At 38.0% G+C, this 21912-nt stretch overlaps 1 protein-coding gene across 2 annotated transcripts; it reads right to left on the bottom strand.

The window, feature by feature from the left end:
- Positions 1-175: 175 nt before the first annotated feature.
- Positions 176-21904, bottom strand: SNAP23 (synaptosome associated protein 23). Of its 2 annotated transcripts, none has more exons than XM_082282759.1 (8): positions 21808-21904; positions 12433-12538; positions 11801-11842; positions 10477-10525; positions 9838-9955; positions 6269-6421; positions 5571-5715; positions 176-2995 (listed from the first exon to the last, which is right to left on the bottom strand). In XM_082282759.1, exons 2-8 carry the CDS (start codon positions 12487-12489, stop codon positions 2930-2932), a joined length of 630 nt encoding a protein of 209 aa, XP_082138885.1. In that variant the 5' UTR covers positions 12490-12538; positions 21808-21904; the 3' UTR covers positions 176-2929. The 2 variants fall into 2 exon arrangements, with proteins under 2 accessions (XP_082138885.1, XP_082138886.1); XM_082282760.1 differs by having other exon boundaries at positions 21804-21896.
- Between the last annotated feature and the right edge of the window lie 8 nt (positions 21905-21912).

Raw genomic sequence — 21912 nt, 5'->3', positions numbered from 1 at the left:
GAAGAGATGGACACAGTTCATAGACTGAATTTAGGAGATGTTGATTGGCGGGGATCAAAACTAGAGTGTTAAAGACCAAAATATTCCTCTCCTCCCAGCCACACCCATTCTTTTCTTAGCCTTGGGATTTCTGTGAAATAAAAATAGAAGAGGAACTTCCTAGTTGCATAGCAGCAACTAGTTCTGCCAAGTTTTTCAAGGACAGGAAACTAAACAAAGACATTTCTAAGAGAAAATAGTTTTAAAACACATTCCATTATAAAAGTATGTATTTTTTGTGCATAATATATAGTTTAACAATCAAAAGCAGAAACTGTAAACCTTCATTCTTAATAGCATTCAGACATACAAAGATGTACAAGTGTTGATTTCATACCATAGACATGGAAATTAAGCATCTATTCTATAGACAACAGTAAGACATCAAAGAAGCAAACTGTTTTTGACTAACATAAAAGCACAAACTCCCTCACAGATTTGGCTCTTGCTGCATCAGAAGAGTATTGATACTCCGATAATACTCTAGAGTCTCAGAAATTACTTCCTTGTGTCATATTCATTGCAGTATTACAATTTTGATATACCAATCACAGCATTCTATCAGCCAACATGCTCATTTATTGTTAGAGCTCAGGCAAGTCAAGAACAAGGACTTGCAAGGGCCAGGGAGAAGAAAATTCCAATGTTTGCAATGTCCAAATGCTACAGAGCAGGCTTGCACTGTGTAAGCAGAGTAAGGTAATCACTTCGGTCTTCTGTTCCAGGAGACAATCATAATTAAATAACATGCTTTGCTTTCACAATTAGCAGCAAATATTCCTCAAGTTAGTCTAAGTTTTTAAGAAGGAGAAAAGGGCATACAAAGTCCCTATGGAGGTGGCTGTTTGAAGTTTACTACACAATGTTCTTAAAAGTACTTCTTTGCTACTTGTATTTTTAAGCACATAATCTTCATTTACTGATCAGGTAGCTAGTGAACTTTTGAAATTCATTAGCATTCCAACAATTACTGGAAGCTAGACAGGAGCCAACTCACATTACTCAAATATCTAGTCCCCTAAAAATGACTTTACCTTACTCACATAAGGCAAACTGCCACTGGCCTAGTTTTACATGCAGCTGCCCCATCCTTTGGTCAGTTGTTTGTGTTTTTTTGTTTGGTTGGGTTTTTGTTTGGTGGGCTGTTGTGGGTTTTTGTGCGTGCGGTTGTTGGTTTTGGTTTTTTTTTCTTTAAATATCAAGTTGTCCTGGGAGTCAACTGAAAATATACTGGTAGTGCTGACTGGATTTCTACTAAAAAGAAAACAGAACACTTAAACACTGTCTTGCATTTCAGTGGATTAGTGTCATCTCTGACTTGGGTTCAATATTAGTGCCTACAGGGTATTTGTGGGCTGCCCTTCAAAAAAGCACCCCATAATGCTAATAGTTTTAATTATTCCTCCAATCAATTTGGTTTGAAGATTTTTGCCATTCAACACTGAGTATCACAGGTTAGTCCAAAGCATCGTTTTCAACTTTAAAACAGGCATAATATATTGCTGGGTGGACTTAAAAATATCTAAGTCACTTGCAATTTAATTATTATCAATATTTCAAGAAAATATTTTTATATTACAGTAAAACCAAAATATTTTTCTTCACAGGAGAGTACTTTACCTCACCTGGTCAGAAACTCCTCTATTCTGCAACAGAGTAAGAATATTTTATTTGCAAGCAAGTTGGACATATAATATTTCCAATTGCCAGTCCCAAAGTCTGCAATAATAAACCAGTCAGGAATCTATTTAGAACTAGTTTATTTAGAGCTAGCATACATAAATAGCTACTGCTTCCTCCACACTTGTGACAAAGAAGTTTCACAATAAGCTTCTCTGGGTTTGGTAGGTTTAAGCAGCACCCTCAAAGTCACTGCTGAGAGCAAACTCTGCACCAGATCTCAATCATTATTTTGCACTGGAGAAAGGCATAACCTGAACTCCAGTGAAAACTGGCCAAAAGAGAATAAGATACGGGATGCAAGCAAACTGCATGCTTTTCTGCTCAGTTTCTTCCAGTTCAGATGCATCATTCAAACACTTAAAAGTTAACTTTTAGATGAGGGGTGTAAAATTTTCCATCAAATAAATACTTTGGAGAGATGGTTTTATTTTCTTCTACTCATGTGTACATGGGGTTTAGATCAGATATATATATATACACAACAAATATTATCAGAACAATGCAGCATGATGAGTCATGGCCTCCAAACCAATGTCAATTTACAGTAAAGAAATGGAAACCTGTATATCCCTCTGGTTACCATTACCTTACAGTTCATGTGCTTAGGAAGTGTTTTAAAGCCCTCAACCCACAAGTTGTAAGTAATGGGCCTCTTCAATTCTGTGATCCACAAATTCAACTCCAAACCAATCATGTGGTTTGGATTGTAAAACTATGGTTAGATGCTAGAGATACAAATCAGACAATGTTCACCTAGTCCCTAGTTTAGTGAAGACACTCAACTTATGAGGTATTTCAAACAGTGCAAAGTGCCCTCTCCAACTTTCCACAACTGTGAATTCAGGTTACCCTGCTTGTTCAACTTCAATAAAGGACTGAATTTTCGGTGCAGGAAAATAAAACTTAAAAAAAATAATAAAAAGAAACTGGGAAGAGTAATAAAACATGCAAGAAGATTCTCAAAGCCCTAACACTTGTAGCCCTGAGCAGTGTAAAGAAAGTGAAGGCAGATGAGTAGAAAGAAGTTGGCTGCTTTCTTGGAGTCAAGGCCATGTTTACATGAAGCAATAAAAGAAAACTAATCCCTACAGAAGGGGTACTGCTTCATTTTTCCCAGCCCCTCTTATTTCAGAATAGAAGTTTCACAGATCCATGAATATGGTGGCTTGCAGCTGGAGAGGCTGTCATTGAACAATGACAGCAGGCTTTAATTTTCAATTAGTTTCTTGGCTCTGATGTTGGCTTGCTCAATGCGTTCCCTGTTTGTATCAGCCTGAAAGAGAGAAATTCATAGGTCATTTGCAGACTTGATGCAGAACAATTTAAAAATTCAAACTGACATGAACTTCTGAATTGCAAGGTATCATCATGTGGTAGAGAGAAGGGGAGCAACTTCTGTATGCTGGAAGTAGTTTTTTTTTCCCTAGCCAGCATATGCTATTTTGGCAGAAACAACCAGGAGAAGTAGGTTTTACTCTTTAGCTACTTTTGAAAAGCACCAGCTTGCCTCAGCTGGTCAGGAAGCATGTTAACAAAACAAGGGAATAAAAATTCTCTCCCAGTGTTTAGACATCTTAAGGACCTCTACAGAGCAACAAGGTTGCTCTGAAGTAATAGTCAAAACTGGGCCTATGGGCATGAAGTCAGATTTATTCTGCTTAGTGCAAATCCCTAGTTTTCATTCACACCCCCTCCAATGTCCTAGTATTGTAACAACATGGTATTTGTAGGAACAAGCTTTAGATTTTATTATTGTTTAATTTACTATAATAAAGCATCAAAAGTGAGGTCACAGCATCTAGGTTGAACAAGTGTCAAAATACAGTTTTACTGATAGGTATGATAAGGAGTTTATAAGTAATTCCCTAATTATGCAGTGTGCTGTGGGGAATGTGCAGGAAGTGTAATAAGCACTAAACTAGCTTCTGCCCTTACCATGAGCAGAACTCCTAAGAAACTCAACCTGTCAACTTGAGTTAAGTATTAGCCATTTCACACCTTCGTATTGCAATGGGCTGGGCAAAGGACATTTGCAGTTCAAGTCCTTCCCTTCCTGTTCCCTCCTTCCTGCCTTTTGGGTCAAGGGGAAGGGCAGGACAAGAATCTACTATAGAAAAGGGAGACTCTAATCTGTTAACACCACTTTCAAAGCACTAATCTAGTTACTACATCTTCTTCTAAGAAAATGCCAGTAACGTAAGCTTCATTATGGGTTTATTCAGACTAGGAGTCCTGCATAACACTACCAAAAGTCACCCAGTCTAGTCTATTTCCCAGGTGAGTCAGAATCTTCAAAAAAATATAAGTATCAATTCTATTCTGAAGGTAAGCTTAATACTGCTCTTCATTTCTTTACATGATACTGTTGTTTGAAGATTTACAGACATTTGGTTTGGTTTCCATACTGTTCACTACATTTAAGAAGTTATCAGCATAAAAGGATTAATTTAAATATCCTGAGACAAGTTGCCAGTCTCAAAACCAGAACTGCACTTTAATTTTTATTCTGTTCTGTAAAGCAATTCTAACTTGTATACACTGTATTTTAATTAAGTTAGTAATTAAATTAGTAAGACTTGGTCAGCAAGATTTATTCAAATCGCTAAACTAAAACAGCATCAGGCAAAAACAGATGCTTGAATCTACTAGAAACACTATTGCTAAAAACAATAATTCCCACTTGCAGTTTATTTGACCAGGCAGTTTTCAGTCTGCTTTATAAGTTGTAAGCATTTCACACCTCATTTTAAATTCCAAGAAATTTTCTAGTGTACTTTAAACTGTCTGACTTTTTAAACATGGTAATCAGATATGCAGTTTCAGGGAACAGTGAAGGCATTCTTTCATATAATCATGTTGATTTGCCTTATCAATACCACAATCCCTTAATTACTAGACAAAACAGATGCTGAAACAGGTACAACCAGCACTTTTGTCAAACTAGAGGAATTCTGTTCCTTTTGCTTTTAACTCTACTGCACATTTCAATGAGATTTTAAAATTCCCATTTTGTCTTAATACTATAATTTCACAGTAATCCGTGTTCACTTCTACGTTTTGAAATCTTTAATATACACTATTCATTAAAGCTTTTGCTTCCTTTCTCAACCAGGATGCCTATAAAATAACTTCTACTCATTTCAGAATATGGGCATTTCTAAAATAGGCTTAATATCTCATTAAGCTGCCCTTTGAAAGAAACCTCCCCAAAACATTTATATATGCTTAATCTGGTTGGAGAAGCTAACACTTAAGTAATAAATTATATTAAAAAAGAAAGTTACTATTACTAACTTCATGTGCAGATGAGGGCAGACCATTTCCCTGTGCACCTACAAACTCCCTGTCTACCTACAAATTCCAAAGTCTCCCCAGTCCCAATATTAATTCATCCACAAGAATCTGGGCAATGAATTACCTGTGTTTTACTTTACCTTCATTACAGTGACTTTTTAGGAATTCCAGAAGAGCCTTGCTATTGTTAAAACTACCTATTCCCTACCATAAGAAAAAAAATTCCCTGCAAACAACAAAACTCCAGGTATACCTCCAGTAAATGTTTGTCCTTTTGATACCATGAAGTTTATTAGTTTTCAGAGTAAGTAGTAATCTGTGCTGTGTATTTAAGTTTCCTGACACTCAAGCATTTGAATTTTAAGATATGTACCCTATATATATATATATATATATATATCTCAAGGTATATCTCTTCAAACCACTGCAACCTAGAGGATGGTATAATCTTACCACATATTTGCTGTAAATACAGATAGGACAGTGAGCACATTCCTAATAACCTCTCAGTTACAACCTCTGAACTGAAAGCAGAGAACAGCTTTGATGCTTACCTTTACATTTATCCGGTCTATTTGCTTATTCTGGGCATCAATCTCATTGCCCATATCCAAAGCCATGTTTTTCAAATTCCCAAGAATGTTTCCAACTTGAGCAAGATTTTCATCCATTTCATCTTCTCTGGCATCATTGGTTATCCTTCAAATAATTAAGACAATGTTTCAAGAATCAAGAATTTGCTTTTATCTAGCCCAGATTTACTCTAATAGAACTTGTTTGTTTGTTGCACAGTATATTAAAACCAAGGTATGCTTTTCCCCTTTTATGATTTCCTGTATTCCAAGCAAGCATCCACCAAAAAAAGAGTGCTAAGCTAGCCACTACTACAAAAATAGCCTTAAAAATTAATATAGTTACCAGAAGTTTAAGACATGAGTTTCTCTCAAATACACTTTATGACAGTAATATTTTTAACAGTCCCCTCAATAACTGACTTCTAAGCTCTATCATTCTCACATCCAGAAACAGACTGACAATACCACCACTATGTAAAAAAACCAGAAATGTAAGATGAGCACTACAATACTGAAAGTGTAGGTGTCTGCCATCTCCTCTCCAAGAAGTAACAATTCCTTCAAACAATAATAAAAAATTTACTATTTAGCAACTTCACCTAAAATGCATCTGAAAGAAGCTGACAACTTGTAATAGGATTTGTGCCTTTGAGATGGAGGAATATGAACAGGCAAACCTTGTAATATATCCACCACTTGGTCCTCCAGAAGTCTGAGGCTGCTGCCGATTTATACTTCTTGGTTGCATGGATATTACATGATCTGCTGAGTTCTCCGTTCCATCTCCCCAGGTTGTTCTGTATGCTTTGCTGGCCTCAAAGTTCTTTGTCCTACTCCATAAAAATAAAAAATCTTAACCACTACATCAGAAATATGGCTTCCTGACTGAAATTCAGTATTAATCTAGAATTTTCAGGAACATTTGTCTTGAGCCCAAAAGAGATTAAATTTTGTACAGATAAAGCTTTGTCTATATAATATAATTTCTTATATCTTGATAGTACAAACACAACTGAGTTACTTTCAGGACAGTGATAACTTTGGTCTTAAGTGTTAATACAAGAACAGTAATTTCCTTAAAGCAGTACTTCACCAGAAGACAGAAGCTTATGACAGTAACAGGAAAGCTTACCCTGTCATAAAATAGAGTTGCACTTACAACAGGAATTAATCTAGAGTCAAGATTAGTTATCTTTCAGGAAGAAATGAAGATGAATGCAAAATCTCCCTCAAATACCTATACTATGCAAGAAAACCATCAATTGTAACTTTTTTTTAATCAAACATAAAAATTACTTGGCAATAGAAAAAGTTATGTTTCTCATGTTAACTTTGATTATGAAATAATATTAATAATGTTTAAATAGCTCTTTCATTCTGTAATTCAATTATACTAACTCCATTAAATCAACAAACCAACTTACCATTACACCTTTACCATGTAATTCATAGAAGAAAAAAAAAATAAAGCATCACACAAAGCAATATCAAGAATCACAGAGCCACAAAAGCAAGAGGGGAAGACAACCTAACAAAATAAACTTATCTAAACTGGGGTCTGTTCTCATGAGTCCTAAAGAACCTATTTTGAGAATATTCTCATGTTCACCTTGTTTTGTGGCATTTTCACATTTAAGCTAGACAATCCAGACACTGCCATTTTCTGCTTCTTTAGACACCTGTGAAGGGAAGTCTGTAGTGTCTTTCAGTACATCTAACTCTGCAATCACAGGCAGTCAATTTCTAGAGATATAGTGCCTTTCAGTAACCCAGATGTTATACGTTTGAAGAGTTGTGAAATTTACTGGATGAAAAAGTATTCCCCCTCATTCTACTGCTGTTTATGTATTCAGTATGGAAAATTATGTCTTACAGGTCAGATGTTACAAAAAGTAATCTAGAATGAATATATCAAGGGGAAAAAATAGAATCATTACTCAGTTCATAATGGAAATGTAGCACCCAACAAATCCTAAAGAAACTTAAACTAGTCAATTCTAGCTCCTTGTACATACACAGGCTTAAAGAGCTCATTAGATTTACTGCAGCTAGATTGAGTATGATATTTTAATATCATTTATACTAAAGCCATAACAGCAAGAGATCTTTGCATGATTTGCTTCTGGAGAACCAAAGTCTTAGGTGCCAGAGGCAGCTGTGAGGACTTTATTAACAAAAACCAAGCTACCTGAAGACTAGTTGCACGTGTGAAGTAGACAGCTAGAAACAAAATTTTGTTCAAAGTAAGCACAGTTTGGAAAAAACTTCTCACCACCTGTTTTTAAGACCTGTTTTTCAAATTTCTATACATTCACATTTCTCAAATTTTATTTCTGCAAAACTAAGGTGATTTACGCAACCTGTCAAACCAGCAAGGGCTCAAGCAGTTGTTTCACCATTTCCACAGCTAATAATCCCCTCTGTAGTAATGGACATTTTCTATTCACATCAGTATTACAAAACATCACAGTCACAAGGAGAACCACATGCAGACAGACATCATGCACATGCAAGCACAAATGCAATAGAAACATCACTTCAGATAGCTGGTTAAATATGCATCTGCACTACTAACACTGACCTTGTCCTAAAATCCACTTTCACCAGTTTAAGTGAATACAGCTTCTTATCCTAGTCTTCATTTTTAGAAAGCAAGCATCAGTGTTAGGAGAGAATGGAGAAGAAAGAGTAGTAAAGATCAACAAAAAGGTAAATTGTTATTAATACATAGATTGCATTACAGAACTGCCAGTATTCTGTGTTTTCACAAATCTTTTATAATAATCTAAGCCTAGGAGAAATAAAAAAAAATCCAATAATTCAGCAAGTGTTCTGATTTAGCTTATTTAGCATTACACTTTTATGAAAATTATGAAAAGCTGTGGAGGTAACTGGTTGACAAATCTGACATTGACAAAAAGGTTGGTGTAGCAGTAGATATATGAAAGACACTCACTCTTCTTCGCTGCCCTCTACTTACCCATTTTTTTCCTGTACATTACTGTCCAGTTTGGTACACAACTATTTCTGTTCTCGTTATCTGTGTACTTGGAGTGCCACAAGAGTTCATAAATTCTGAGCTTGCTCAGTGTCAATAAGCTGCTTAGCTTCAGTGAAATAAGACTATCAACTACAGAAAACAAAGACTGAGTGTGTCAAAATGCTCAAAGTCCACCAGCTTGATCCAACTAATAGAAACCAGTAAGCACACCTATCCAGAGGCCAGGATGTCTGCATTTTCAAGGCACTAAAGCACTAAGATTTTCAGCCTTAGAAGTCACATTCATATCTTTCCTAAATGATCCTCAAAGTACTATTCTGTTGGTGAAGTAGACTCAGCCACTCCAAGGAATTTTTACCTGAAGTTCTGCTACTTCTTCACTGAATGATATTTTTGCTCATGCTAAAGAGCAAACACCAACAAACACACACACTAATCATTTCAGTCACCATACTCAATTTATGTCTCCTTCATTTGGAAGGGCTATGATCCCATCCAATTCACACAATTTGGTAATTTTTTGCTTAAAGGTAAAGCTAGGACACCATCAAAAATAATTCTGATCATTTTTCAGTCTGTTTACATGTTTAAAAGTGCAAATCAAGTGCCATACTAAATATTAGATAACTTAACTGACTTAGATATGGCAGCCTTAACACTGATGTTATAAAGGTACTGTGAAGAAGGTCTACAAGAATTTATGTAGTCACTAGTAAAAAGATTATAGCTTTAATATAATTAAATATTGTCTGTTCTGTCCTATTCTCACCCTCCTTAAACTATGCGTATTTTTCAAATGCTTAGAGAACCAATATTAATTTCCTTCTCCAAAACATCAATTGTCTTGCTTTTAAATTAGTACAAAAGCACTGTTGCAAAAAAATTATTTTTGGAATCAAATTTCTAATAGACAGGCATTTACATATAGCTATTTGCAGTCCAATTTGGTCTCATCTGCATGGACATTGATAGTTTTCTACTAAATAGAAGCTTTAAGGAGATTAGGGCAGGACGCTATATAGCAGCTATATTTACAGTAAAAGGGGCACAATGTATGGTTAGATACAAGTAGGCTTCAGTTACTCTCATAGAATTTTAAAAGGATGCAGCTCTACAAACCAAAACAATCAACTTTGTTAGAGATTCAGTGTTTTTTAATTAGCTCTTTTATTAGTGACTGTCTCCTGGTATAGTAGCTATTGGGAATATTCCAGAACTCCAGACTCAAGTACCAATATAACTGACCTGTTACAAGGACAGACACAGAGCCCACAACATTTGTTGAGCTCTGTCAGTGTCTTCTCAGCTTCTCTCATGTCCTTATTTATCTGGTCCATGCCTTCTTCTATACGATTTAGTTGCTCTAGAAGAGAAACAAGTAACCTGAATAAACATGGATTGAGGGAAGGTGGGGGGGAAAATCAATATTTCTTTAAAGCAGGAACAAGTTTCAGTTCTATCTTTATACCAAGACTAGTGACCTTTTTCTTTCCTGCCTTCTAAGATTTTTTTTTTTAATTTTTAAGAAAGATATTCAGTGAGAGGTTTTGTTCATTGCATTACAAATATTTTTCCTATTCTTAGAGTAGCATTTCTGTTGCTACTTTTAGAATAAATGCAGATAGTTACATTCATGTGATGGTGGAAAGAAGCAGCTTCTGTAGCAGAGCTGTATTACATTGTAACTATCATTACCTCTCAACCACTTTAAAACCTCTTTTCAATACTACAAACACACAGGAATAACCATCTAGGAAATCTCATTTTCATCTAAATAATCTTTAATAATAAGCCTTTAGTTTCAGCAACAACTCTTGTATGATAATCCTTTTCTTACACTGATTACATTCTAATATCAATTCTTAGTGTTAGGGAAAAACTTACCTCCTTGTTCATCCAGCATGGTAATAGTTTTGATGCCAACATCCTGGGACTGCAGAAAGAAATTTAGTTGCAGATATAAAACAAGATTGCAGTGCAAAATCAGAAGGTCAGCATATTAAATTTGATAATCCAACCAAGTTCACAATAAGACACTGTGCTTGAAATAACCTCTGTAGTAAAGCTATATAAGTCTCAAATTATAACCTATGTTAGGCTGATAAGCATCTCACCTGTTACACTATCTCAATTAGTGGGGCTTTTATGGTGTTTTTGTGAGGGTTTTTTTACATTACGACAAGATGATAAAATTTATTGTAATACTCAGACTGAACTGTGATAATGTCTAGCTAGAAAAGTAAACCTAGCTGTGCTTCATTTTGAGAAGTGATACTGGTTCATTCATCCCTACATCCTTCAAAAGGACTGACAAGGCCTTTAGTCCTGGAAGCCAGAATAAAAGAAAGAAAAACAAAGCCTGCAAAGCCATTCCTAACAATTCAGCAGTGAGGAATATACTACAGCAGAGCTCTTTGCTGGCCCAGAGTCTTGGATCTAGCATGCAAGTTGCACCCATGCTGCATAGAATGGCAGCACAGAATGAATCATCAAACTACAATACCAGGAGAAATTACGTTGGCCCATGACATGTACTTAACATTTGTGTGTGAGAGGTATTCATCAGGCTGTGGTGATTCAGATGCCTCACTGATAACAGCAGCATCTTCAGCAAGCCATAACTGTGGAGAGGAGTAGATTCCTCATACAACTTCACTTTGATAAACCCAAAATACAGATTTGTTTCAAGTCATGTAAAAGGGTGTCAAGAGTTTCATTATCAGCCCTAACTACAGTTAAAGCCAATTAACAGACTGTAAGAAGGTGTATGTAGAATTACTTGTTTAGAACCAAGAGTAGTCCTACCCTACTACCCTACCCGAGCCCTACTGCCCTCATAGTGAAACATTCCCACACTGTTCACAAACTAAGCTAAAAGACAAATGAAAGATGTTATGAATAGCAAATTATGCAGCAGCCAAAGACATAACAGACCAACAGGAGACTTTTTACAACTAATCTGGAGCATTTGGAGATTAGACCATTTTGCTTAAGAGGTAAAAAGGATATTGATTCTTCTGTAATGTGATATAATGTGAAAATCATGAAGGTTATGTCATTCTAATGCTACTACTGAATTAAAGCAGCAACTTTTAATGATGAAGTGTATGTGTCTTGAGAAAGACAAAAAACTGTTTAAAATCACTTTGTGACAGTTAACATGCTGCTTTTTATGCTTAATCCAGAGAATTTAAAAGCTTTTCCTTACCTCAATGGCCAAGCCAAGAATCCTCCTTGTGCTTTCCAAAGACTGGAAAAAGAATTTTAAAATGAGTGCATTAATTAGTTATATACACCACAGTGCCTGAAAGTCTTCTTTGCCACTTCATTGTAGCAAGGCAATAGTATACAAAGGTTCATCACCTTGTCTATATTTAATAGATGCTACAACATGCTCATAGTGGCAGCACATCAGTTTTTCTTGGTTTTTAGTCCTTGCTATTATTTTTCTTATCCCATTGGAAAGTCATTATAAAAGATGACATATTAAAATGAATTTTAGTGAAATAAGAAAGCCATGAAGTATATCAATATGATTAACAATGCTGTAGGTACCCAAACACAATCATATCAGTAATCAAGACTGGGTGATCAGTCACCCAGTTAAGTCACTCACTTAAGTCACTCAGTTAAGTAAGTGACTTTCAAATTCAGAAGTCAAAATTCATTCTTATTTTTAGGAGTAGTCTTCACTCCAGTATTTACCAAGTAAAGTGAAAATTTAAAACATTCAGCTATAACCTTACAGAATCACTATCCTGGTCTGTCCTTATTTTTAAAAGATATTCTAATCTTTTCAGTCGAGTACTGTAATCCCAGATGTATTCCTATAATAGTTACCTCATCAGTGACCTGGTTGGCCCTCAGCTGAATTTCTTCAGGTGATAGCTCATCCATGATGAGGAAGAACTACTTGTAAGTAATCACGTTAAAGAGAACCTTCCCCCTGTAATAAGATACCAAGTAAGCATCACAATTATCCTTTCATCAGTATTTTGAGTTGAAACTAGAAGATAGTTCAAAGAATGAGAGCCTATACATTTAATTCTGCTCAGTAAAACATCTCATTAGGACTAGAAGACACTAAAATAATTATTCAGCTGAGATGACCTAACTGAGGAGCTAAAAGAAATATAGGAACAATCAGTATATGAAGCAGTTTTCTTTCCAAGATTTAGCTTCCTAAACGTTTTTTTAAAAATTCTATTGTTAGTTAGGTAAAACAGGAAATAAGGTCTTAAAATAACAAGCTTCTCCATGCTAGAAAAAAACATTGGTTTGCCCAGTAATCTAGAAATAAATCCATTAAGACATTTAAGTTACTAGCATAAACTTTAAGTGTTCTTCCATTTCCATTGCAGAATTTCAATAGTCAGAAAAAGGGAAAACATATGCTCAGATGAAACACTACCTAAAATGATCCAATAACACTCTAGAAATGGTTGTTGTTATTGCATGATGAATTCCTCAAATGCAAAAGAACCTGCAAAGGTTTTAACTGGTATGTTGCAACAGTAGCAAAGGTTTTCTCATCTACCTTTCTCATAATAAACATAAGGTCATAACTGAAGTCCCGACACACCATGATTTACCTTTTGCTATAAACAGAGGGGATATATTTTGCCTAAAGATATAAAATGAAAAAGCAATCGCATCAATCCCATAAATAACCTATCAGAGACAGGTTTTTCAGAGCTAAGAATCTGCATTTTTGTTGGAGGAATGGTATTAAAGCCAGCACTCCTAGCAATGGGAAACAGAGCTCACAGGCTATACAATAATTTAATGAGATAGCACATAAGCTGAGACTTAAGAGGATATTTTTCCCCAAAGAATTTTCCCCCTTAACTTTAAACTAATCCTTGACCTTTCACATGAGTAGCTTGCAATTAAGTTCATGTTACCAACGAATATAGTTCCAAACATCCTGCTTGACTTGATCCATTTTCCCCTACAAGATCAGTATTTTAGAATATATAACATACGTAATTGCTCCTAGGAGGGTAAATTTATGCAGATTTTCACAGCTGTTACCCCACAGCTCTTCACAGGAAGTGTGCATAACTCTGATAGTGAACTGAAATCAAGACACCTATATCCCGTACAGCTGAAGTACTTCAGGATTTAAAGAATATTTCAGCAGGTTTGATCTTCAGCACCTAGCATAACCTAAGACTGTGGCTCTAGGAGATTTTTCTAAAGTAGATGTCAATGCAAGTTAGTTTTTGCTATCATAAAAAAAAAAAAAAAAAAAAAAATCAAGATATTCTCACACAAGGCCTCTAAATAACTGTTTACAGTAGTCCAATTTCAGTGTAAAATCAGAGAAATACCTTTTCATTCACAAGCTTAAGGCTTTCATGAGGTTTATTTTAGGCAGTTCCAGCTTTGAATTTGGGAACACCCTTCAAGCTGATTTGCACAGCTAAGGACCAGTAAACCTGGGATAGGGAGGAAAGTACGTATTTTCACTGAATTAGATTAAGCAAAGGAAAATGACATCAAGCTGGTTCTTTGGATGAAGATCTTGCACTCACTTAATATTCAGAAATTCTATAAAAATTCAATTATATATTCAGTTGTATCAAACAAGCAGTATCTCAATTACTGCAATTGTTGCAGGCTTGGCAGCCTTTCCCTGCTTTGGGTACCACCATTCAAGTACTGTTGAACCTGTGAGCCATAAAATACATCTCATCTTGGACATCAAAATGAATATCACATCCCTGCCCTATAACAACTTCTCAAGAGTCCCATTGTAATTGCAGAACAAGGCTGGAAATGCAGCTGTATTCCCAGAGCAACCTGGAGATTTCTTTTTCATTAGCTCAGTGTTCTGCTTCCCCTTGCAGCTGTGGGTTTAGACTACCCAGAACTTCACATAACAGCATAAGCACAACTGCAAGCTGTACAATGTAACCCTAGCTAGAAGCTGTGTTTGAATTACCCAAGAGCCATATTGCAGCCAATGATACACAACACAACAGCTTCTTTGGCTTTTGGGGTGAGAGCATGACAACGGTATTTGTAAACATATATAAGGAGGATTTGTTTATAAAAGAAGTCTTTAAAGGGTAATAAGACTCTTATATTTGAACAATTGCTTGCAAATATATTATACTACTACCTTCATGTCAAGGAGGCATCCAAAACCTGAAGAAAGTATATATACTTTTCATCAAAAACTGAGTTTTGTGTTTTATTCAATACTGCCAGAATACTGTCCTGTGCTACTAGAACTACAAGTTCGTGGAGAAACCATTGAAAAATAAGCCAGTAGTGAGACTTAAAAAAGGAGAAGAAAGGTGACAACTCCCAAACTAGGAATACTAGGTGATGCAGTTTGGAAGGTAACTTCATGAAGTTATGAATTAACTTTGGTCTGTCATAAATTAACTTCAGGACTGAAGCTCACATATACTCTACTAAATTAATCATGGGCTTTGCAACTGTGCTTTTATTAATAAAATCCTATGAAAGACAATGCCATGTGAAATATGATAGTAATTACATGAAGAGACACAGCGATCACATGAAGAGCTACTTCATGTAGTATTAGCTATCAAACTATTCCCCGTCCACTTTGTCCTATTCATGTTAGCTAACAAAGGAACATGCAATCCACTTTTGATACAAGTAAGTCAGCAGCAACATACTAAACCAGAAAGCATCCGGTTACATCTGACATCAGACAATGGCTTGAAAACACAAGTATTTGCCACCAAATCCCAGAATACGTCAGGTTGGAAGGGATCACAGTGGGTCATTTGGTCCAACCTCTCTGCTCAAGCAGGGTCATTCCAGAGCACACGGCACAGGATTGCATCCAGATGGCTCTGGACTATCTCCAGTGAGGGAGACTCCACAACCTCTCTGGGCAACCTGTTCCAGTGCATGGCCCCCAGAACAGTAAAGAAGCTTTCTCCATGTTCAGTTGCAGCTTCCTGTGCATCCGTTTCTGCCCGTTGCCTCTTGTCCTGTTGCTTGGCACAACCGAGCAGAGCCTGGCTCCATCCTCTGACACCCTCCCTTCAGATACTGATTGACATTGATGAGTCCCCTCTCAGTTGTCTCTTCTCGAGGCTGAACAGGCCCAGCTCCCTTAGCCTTTCCTCACAAAAGAGATGCTCCAGTTGGCCATTCATCCTCACTGCACTCCACTGGACCCACTCCAGGAGCTCCATGTCTCTCTTGTACTGAGGAGCCCAGAATGGGACACAGCACTCCAGATGTGGCCTCCTCACCAGGGCTGAGTAGAGCAGAATCACCTCCCTGCACCTGCTGGCAATGCTCTTCCTAATGCATTCCAGGACAGCATTGGCCTTCTTGGCCACATGGACACTGCTGGCTCAGGGACAGCTTGTTGTCCACCAGGACCTGCAGGTCTCTCCTGGCAGAGCTGCTCTCCAGCAGGTCGGCCCTCAGCCTGTGCTGGTGCCTGGGGTTGTTCTTCCCCAGGTGCAGGACCCTGCATTTGCCTTTGCTGGATTTCAGACAGTTCTTCCCTGCCCATCTCTCCAATCTGTCGAGGTCCTTCTGAAGGGCAACACAGTACTCTGAAATCTCAGCCACTCCGCCCAGCTTGGTGTCATCAGCAAACCAGTTCCAACAGCTGACAGACAGGCTTTGTGTTCCCCTAGCTTGCTCGTATCTTCTTGAATAGCTCCACTGCCAGCCAGCAAGAAGTTCTACAGAAACACACAGCATTCCACCTACTTTCGCCCTAAATCAATAGTATTTGGTCTTGAAACTGTTTATAAATTGACCTAACAATGAAGAAATCCAGCTTCAAGATGCGGAGGAAAAACCCTTCCAACACAACAGACACAGAGGGGAAAAAAAAGTTACTTTGAGGATTCTTCAAAGCTGAGATATGCCTGTGCTTATCTTCTGATACTCATATTTGGACACCTGGAGTGTTTTGCCTCTTGTGAGATGAAACCATAATTTAAAGTGATGTCTCATATAATTGCTAGGATAAATGACCCATGTGTGAGTAAGCTAAGTAACACTATTCAAAACGCTTGGTTAAGAGAAATGTTCTGACAACCTTTTATCATAGATAAAGGGTTCAGCTATTTGCTGAACTTTTCCAATTATTTCTTGAGGTCTTACATCACTGGAAAGTGACAGAACCTTTCTTCTTTTCTCTAGACTTCCCAGTAAGCTTACCCACCTTCACTTTTCAGACGTTGCCACTAGAGTATGTAAAAACAAGACATGTTAAGATTTCCTTCTTAAGACAGACATAAGAAAGCATGCGCTTTGAATTAGTTTGATTATAATGTCTGTTTAAAGTTGACTATCCAAGCCAAATGCATTAGACTAAAAAAACCCATAGTTTTATTTCCATTAGTTTGCAGCATTGCTTTTGTAAGCAAAGACACAACCTATACAGTAGGTCTGCAGAGGCAAGTAGTGTCATAAGGCAGAACAGAAAAAGACATTCCCTAGGCAATAAAGACTTCTCACCATGCAGCAGTTTAAAACATTAAAGAAGAGCATACAACAGTAATTTAAAACAAACAAAACATTTCCACAATAGGCTGTTTCCAAAGATGTAAATACACACTTGATAGTCGCAGGCCTAATTGGAATAGCTGAACATATCAGGTGCCTTTCATGCAAGACACCTCTAAAGAAAATTTAGCACCCAAGATGAGGCCATTTGGATTGAAATAACCCAGCTGTTCCAACAGAACACAGTATACATACATAAAGAAAGGATACTTGTTTCCCCATCTTTCTGCCCAGGAATCATAAAGCATCCTTTGAGGTATCCAGCTCTTATGTTAATGATACATGACAAAACTATTTTATACCCAAGGCATTAAGACTACTCAGTAAAGACAAAACATACAGAGAGAAAAAACTTGACATGGCTAAAGTATACCTGACGTGTATTTTTGTTATGATAACACTTGCTAAGGCAAGCATTAATTTTAATATTGATGCTCAATGTCTATTTTCTTTGGTTTCCCTCTCCTACCATTTAAAAAATCCTAACCCCAAAATAACCAAAGTAAAAAAAAGACAACAGTCTAAAAAGGTATTTCATAATTATAACAATATTCTGCGATTTTTGTTTAATTTTCTTTCTAGATTGGCAAGTTTTAAACAAGAATCTAATGTGCCTAAATACAAAGCAATGCTCCTTTAAGGAAGGATGTGATGTCAGCTGTATTTACTTTTTGTTATCAGTTCTCTGCAGTTATTTGCTCAGTTAAACACATTTCAGCACAACTCCCCTTCTGCCCCTTTCATAGGAAGGCCTGATACCTACAGATATACAAAACCAAATCTGCTACAAAAATATATTTTCTTGAAGTAACTGGGCTCATTAAACTTTTCTACTAGGAAGCAGACTACAACACATTCACTATCTTAACTATCACTGCCTTATAAAAAGAAAGATTCATTGAGAAACCAGAGCAGCCAGGAAATAAACACATGGCCTGCAAATCATAAGAACCTGATTTTCACTGCTGTGCTTTATTTTGGAGATGGTGCAGGACAGAAAGTTCTTTGAAATTCCAATTCCAACCTAAAGCTTTAGATCTCTTCACAAGACTATTCATGCTGAGCTAAGCCATCCTGTAAGTTCGCCACTATAACACGTATCATAACTATGACATTGCTGTCCAAGGCAGTTGAGGATGGATTAGGCTTAAGTTACTTCCATCTCCTGAACAAGAGGAAACAAACTTATGTCTGCACAGCCTTTTTTGCACTTACTATCCATTTAGTCATGGCTTCAAAAACCCTAGAAACCTTTCAATTCACTCTATGTGAGGTTGTTAGGCTGGAGAGGACTGAGAAAAAGACAAAGCAAAGGTGATTTTACAGAACTGTTTAAAAACTCAAGATGTTTCTTGCAAAATAATGAGGGACACAACAAGCACTTTTGGGCTGATTTTAGCATGGTGCCAGATCCATGCAAAGCATCACTGGCTTAGTGATCCTAATTTTGTTAATAGAGCAGCTGAAGCATTTTAGTGGGTTCTTTGTCTAACTTGAAAAAAACTGGAAGGTGACACAGACTGATGTGAGCTATGGCTATGTCTGTATTAGCAGTAGGGTGATCCAGAGTACAGTGCAAATTTTTGCTTTGGAAAAGCACTGCTCACATTACCACATTTGAGGTGGATCAGTCACAAGCATGGAGTTCTGTCCCAACCCCAGGTATTGAACTGAGAGCTAAGATCTGCCAAGCCAGAACTTTCACAGTGAGATAGGAGCAAATTCAGGGTTAGTTATACCCACAGTGATCTAGTGTCCGCATGTACATGCCCCCAGGTTGAAATATCTGCTTGTGATCAGAAAGCTAAGGAAGTATCACTTCATCCAACAGCAGTTCGCTGGCTGGGTTTCCCGATAAGAGGCACGTTCAAACTTTGGCAGGGGCAGGGGGGGAGGTAATAAACCACTTGAATAGAAAGACCCTCAAGATCAAAGTACTGTTGTATGCAGCCAGCAACAATATAATCATCTTTGCCACCCACCTTCCCAGAGCACACTGTAAAAAATGAACATGAAATCTTTCTTTGTTGTCTATCTCATTGGCCTAAGACACTCCACTGCACCACTAAGGGTTCTTCTTGCAAGTGTTTTCATTTTTATTTAGAATTACTTGCCAACTGGAAGCCAGCTATTTATACCAACACATTCAGTTTCCAATGTAAACAAGTTTCAAAAACCATAACAGTGACTTTGCAAGGTATTTTCAAGGTTTTTTTCAATACCAATAATGTTCGGAGATTTATAAGACACTTCCATGGTAATGGAACTATAGTAGGCAAGTCACATGATTTGAATATGCTTTTCTTCAGCACTTAGCTGAGAAGCAATTCTAATGCTTACTATCTCTAGGAAAAAAGAAAACTTAACTCCTTGCTTTATGACAGTCAAAAAGCTTTCCAAAGCACTCAAACCCCTTACTGATCCTTATGAATTTAAATGAACTGCAGGGTGCCAAAAGGCCTCATAAAGTGGTTGTTCAATTCCAATTACACTGTCCACATCTGGACATGGAAAGGCTGACAAAAGTGATGAGTTTTCTAAAGCCAGACAGGTCTACTTGCACCAGACCAATAAATTGTTTTGATTGCTGGCACTTTCACAAACCCACCCTGAATAAGATTTTTGTCCTGTATCTCTGGCTGACAAGCAGCAGTTCTGTGCCTCTGACAGGCTGAATGCCTTTCAGAAATTTGTCATATATCCATCACATTTGCTACATATTAAACTAGTTCCTTACTCAGCATCTGAAGGTCCTCTATTTGCACCTACCCCTTTTGCTGTGAAGTTATGCTTTTAATCAATACCACAAACTTCTCTTCCTCCTTCACTGATAACTTGTAAATTGGGGGGGGATAGCTATCCAGTACATTTGCAAGGATGATTGAGAAATACAGCCTATGCCTTCTTACCACAAAGATAGGAACTAGATGATGATACAACCCTGCTGTTGCAGCAACTGACTGAAAGCCAGTATCTCATGAGCTGTATTTTTAGCTGTCAGTGAATTGGTACAGCCTCAGGTGATCATGGATGCTCTCAGTTCCTTCTCTTGTAAAGGGATCTGTTCCCTTCCCTAAAGATGGAACAATTCATAAAACAATATTCTTAGATATGGGAATGTTAAGCATTAATTTTCTGTGCATGCTTGCAAAGGTCACAATTAGTTTATTAGATAGCTTTGTGGTTAGGGATGGAGGATTTTTGTTCTCTCAAATTCTTCATATCACTAATACAGAAAAGTTGGCTTTTTAAAACCCTTCTTTAACACAAACAGCTATCCTACTTGCTAGGTAGCTGAAATTCAGCCCAGCTAATGCAGGGTGCCACAAGGTATCAGCACCAGAATGTACTCCTCCAGATGATTATGTCTACAAGATAAATGAATAAAGCATCTGTGACCCTGGAGGAAGAGGCCAGGGCCCATGACCAAGACACTACTCTGCATGCTTCCTGCTTTCTCTTATCAGCTTCCTGAACACACTGCACAGAGGCGATAGCACAAAGAATAGGCCACCAATGCCACCTCCTCTGTGCTGTGCGTTCAATTCTACACTCGTCCCAACAACTCATTTTTGTCCCTGAAAAAGCCTCATGAAACCTCCTCCAAACCAGATACTGGACAATACAAATTCACAGTCAAACTCTGATCCACTTATGGACAGTAACAGATTCCATTTCTCCTAATGACACAAATTGTGCTATATAATATATATATATATAATAAAATAATATAATAACCTACTTCAAAAACTGCAGAGCAGAGGAAGTCAGGCATATAGACTGGCTACTAGACAGCCTGTAAGCAATAAAGTGCTCAAATCAATCAATCAAGCAAGTAACTGACATCACAACAGGCTTTTCCTTTGTCCCTAAACACCTTCCTACATAGTTGTTCCCTCTACAGCAGAGAATCAGGTTTGTTTAAGAAGAGGAAGTAAAGCAACACCCTTAGTTCTAAACACTGAGGATCTAGTGCCCTTTTTAGGGGAACAAAAAAACAGTTAGGCAAATAGTCAGAGAGGCTGCACAAATAAATTTCCGAAGTTCCTTTACATCGTTTACTTAAAGAGTGTCAAGGCACGTGTTGACTTCACATTGAGTGAAAGAGAAAAAAAGCGAAAAATAAAGCTGACTCGTCAGTAGCTTCCCAGAAGGACACCAAAGACATCGAGACATACAAGTGAGAGAAGCACAAAAAGCACTTCGATGCTTACTATTACATTATTTCTTAATCTTACAGATTAGTCTAAAGGCAGCAGGACAGAATACATAAGTTTAAGAAAACGCAACAAGAGGTGGGGTTTCCCCTGAATTCTACTAACAGCGCAATTCACGGGCTCCCACCATGCAAAGAAAAGCCACCTGGCCATGGCACTGCCGCCCCCGGGAGGGGCGAGCCCACGAGGCCTCCCCGCACACGGGGGCGGGCGCAGCCCACCGCTGAGGCGAGGGCTCGGAGAACCCGGGCCCAGACCGCCCCATTATCCCGCGCAGCTGATACAGGGCAGCAACCGCAGGGCCAGCGCGGCCAGACCGCGCCAGGCCCGCCTCGCCCCACGGAGGGCCCCCGGCAGCCCCAGCCCGCCCCGCACAGGGCGCTACGCGGCAGCGAGGAGGACACGGACCGGATCAGCCAGCCTGCCGCCCCGCCCGGGGCGCTATAAGCTGACAAAACCCAACCCGGCACACACCTACCGGCACCGCCGCCGCCGCTCCCTCCCGCCGGGCCGGGCCACCCCTTTAAGCGCTCATGTCCCGCCCGTCCCCGCTGCCCAGCGGCGGCCCGCGCGCGTCACCACC

Source organism: Coloeus monedula (genome assembly GCF_965178545.1).
Source record: "Coloeus monedula genome assembly, chromosome: 6".
NCBI lineage: Eukaryota > Metazoa > Chordata > Aves > Passeriformes > Corvidae > Coloeus > Coloeus monedula.
Note: the sequence above shows the minus strand (reverse complement) of the source record. Positions and strands in the feature narration are given on the sequence as shown.

Coding starts and splice junctions, on each gene's coding strand:
- SNAP23 (XM_082282759.1), bottom strand. CDS start 12,489: ATGGATGAGCTATCACCTGAAGAAATTCAGCTGAGGGCCAACCAGGTC. Junction 9,956..10,476: donor CATGCTGGATGAACAAGGAG/GTAAGTTTTTCC, acceptor TTTCTCTTCTAG/AGCAACTAAATCGTATAGAA. Junction 5,716..6,268: donor AGTGGTGGATATATTACAAG/GTTTGCCTGTTC, acceptor AATTATTTGAAG/GATAACCAATGATGCCAGAG.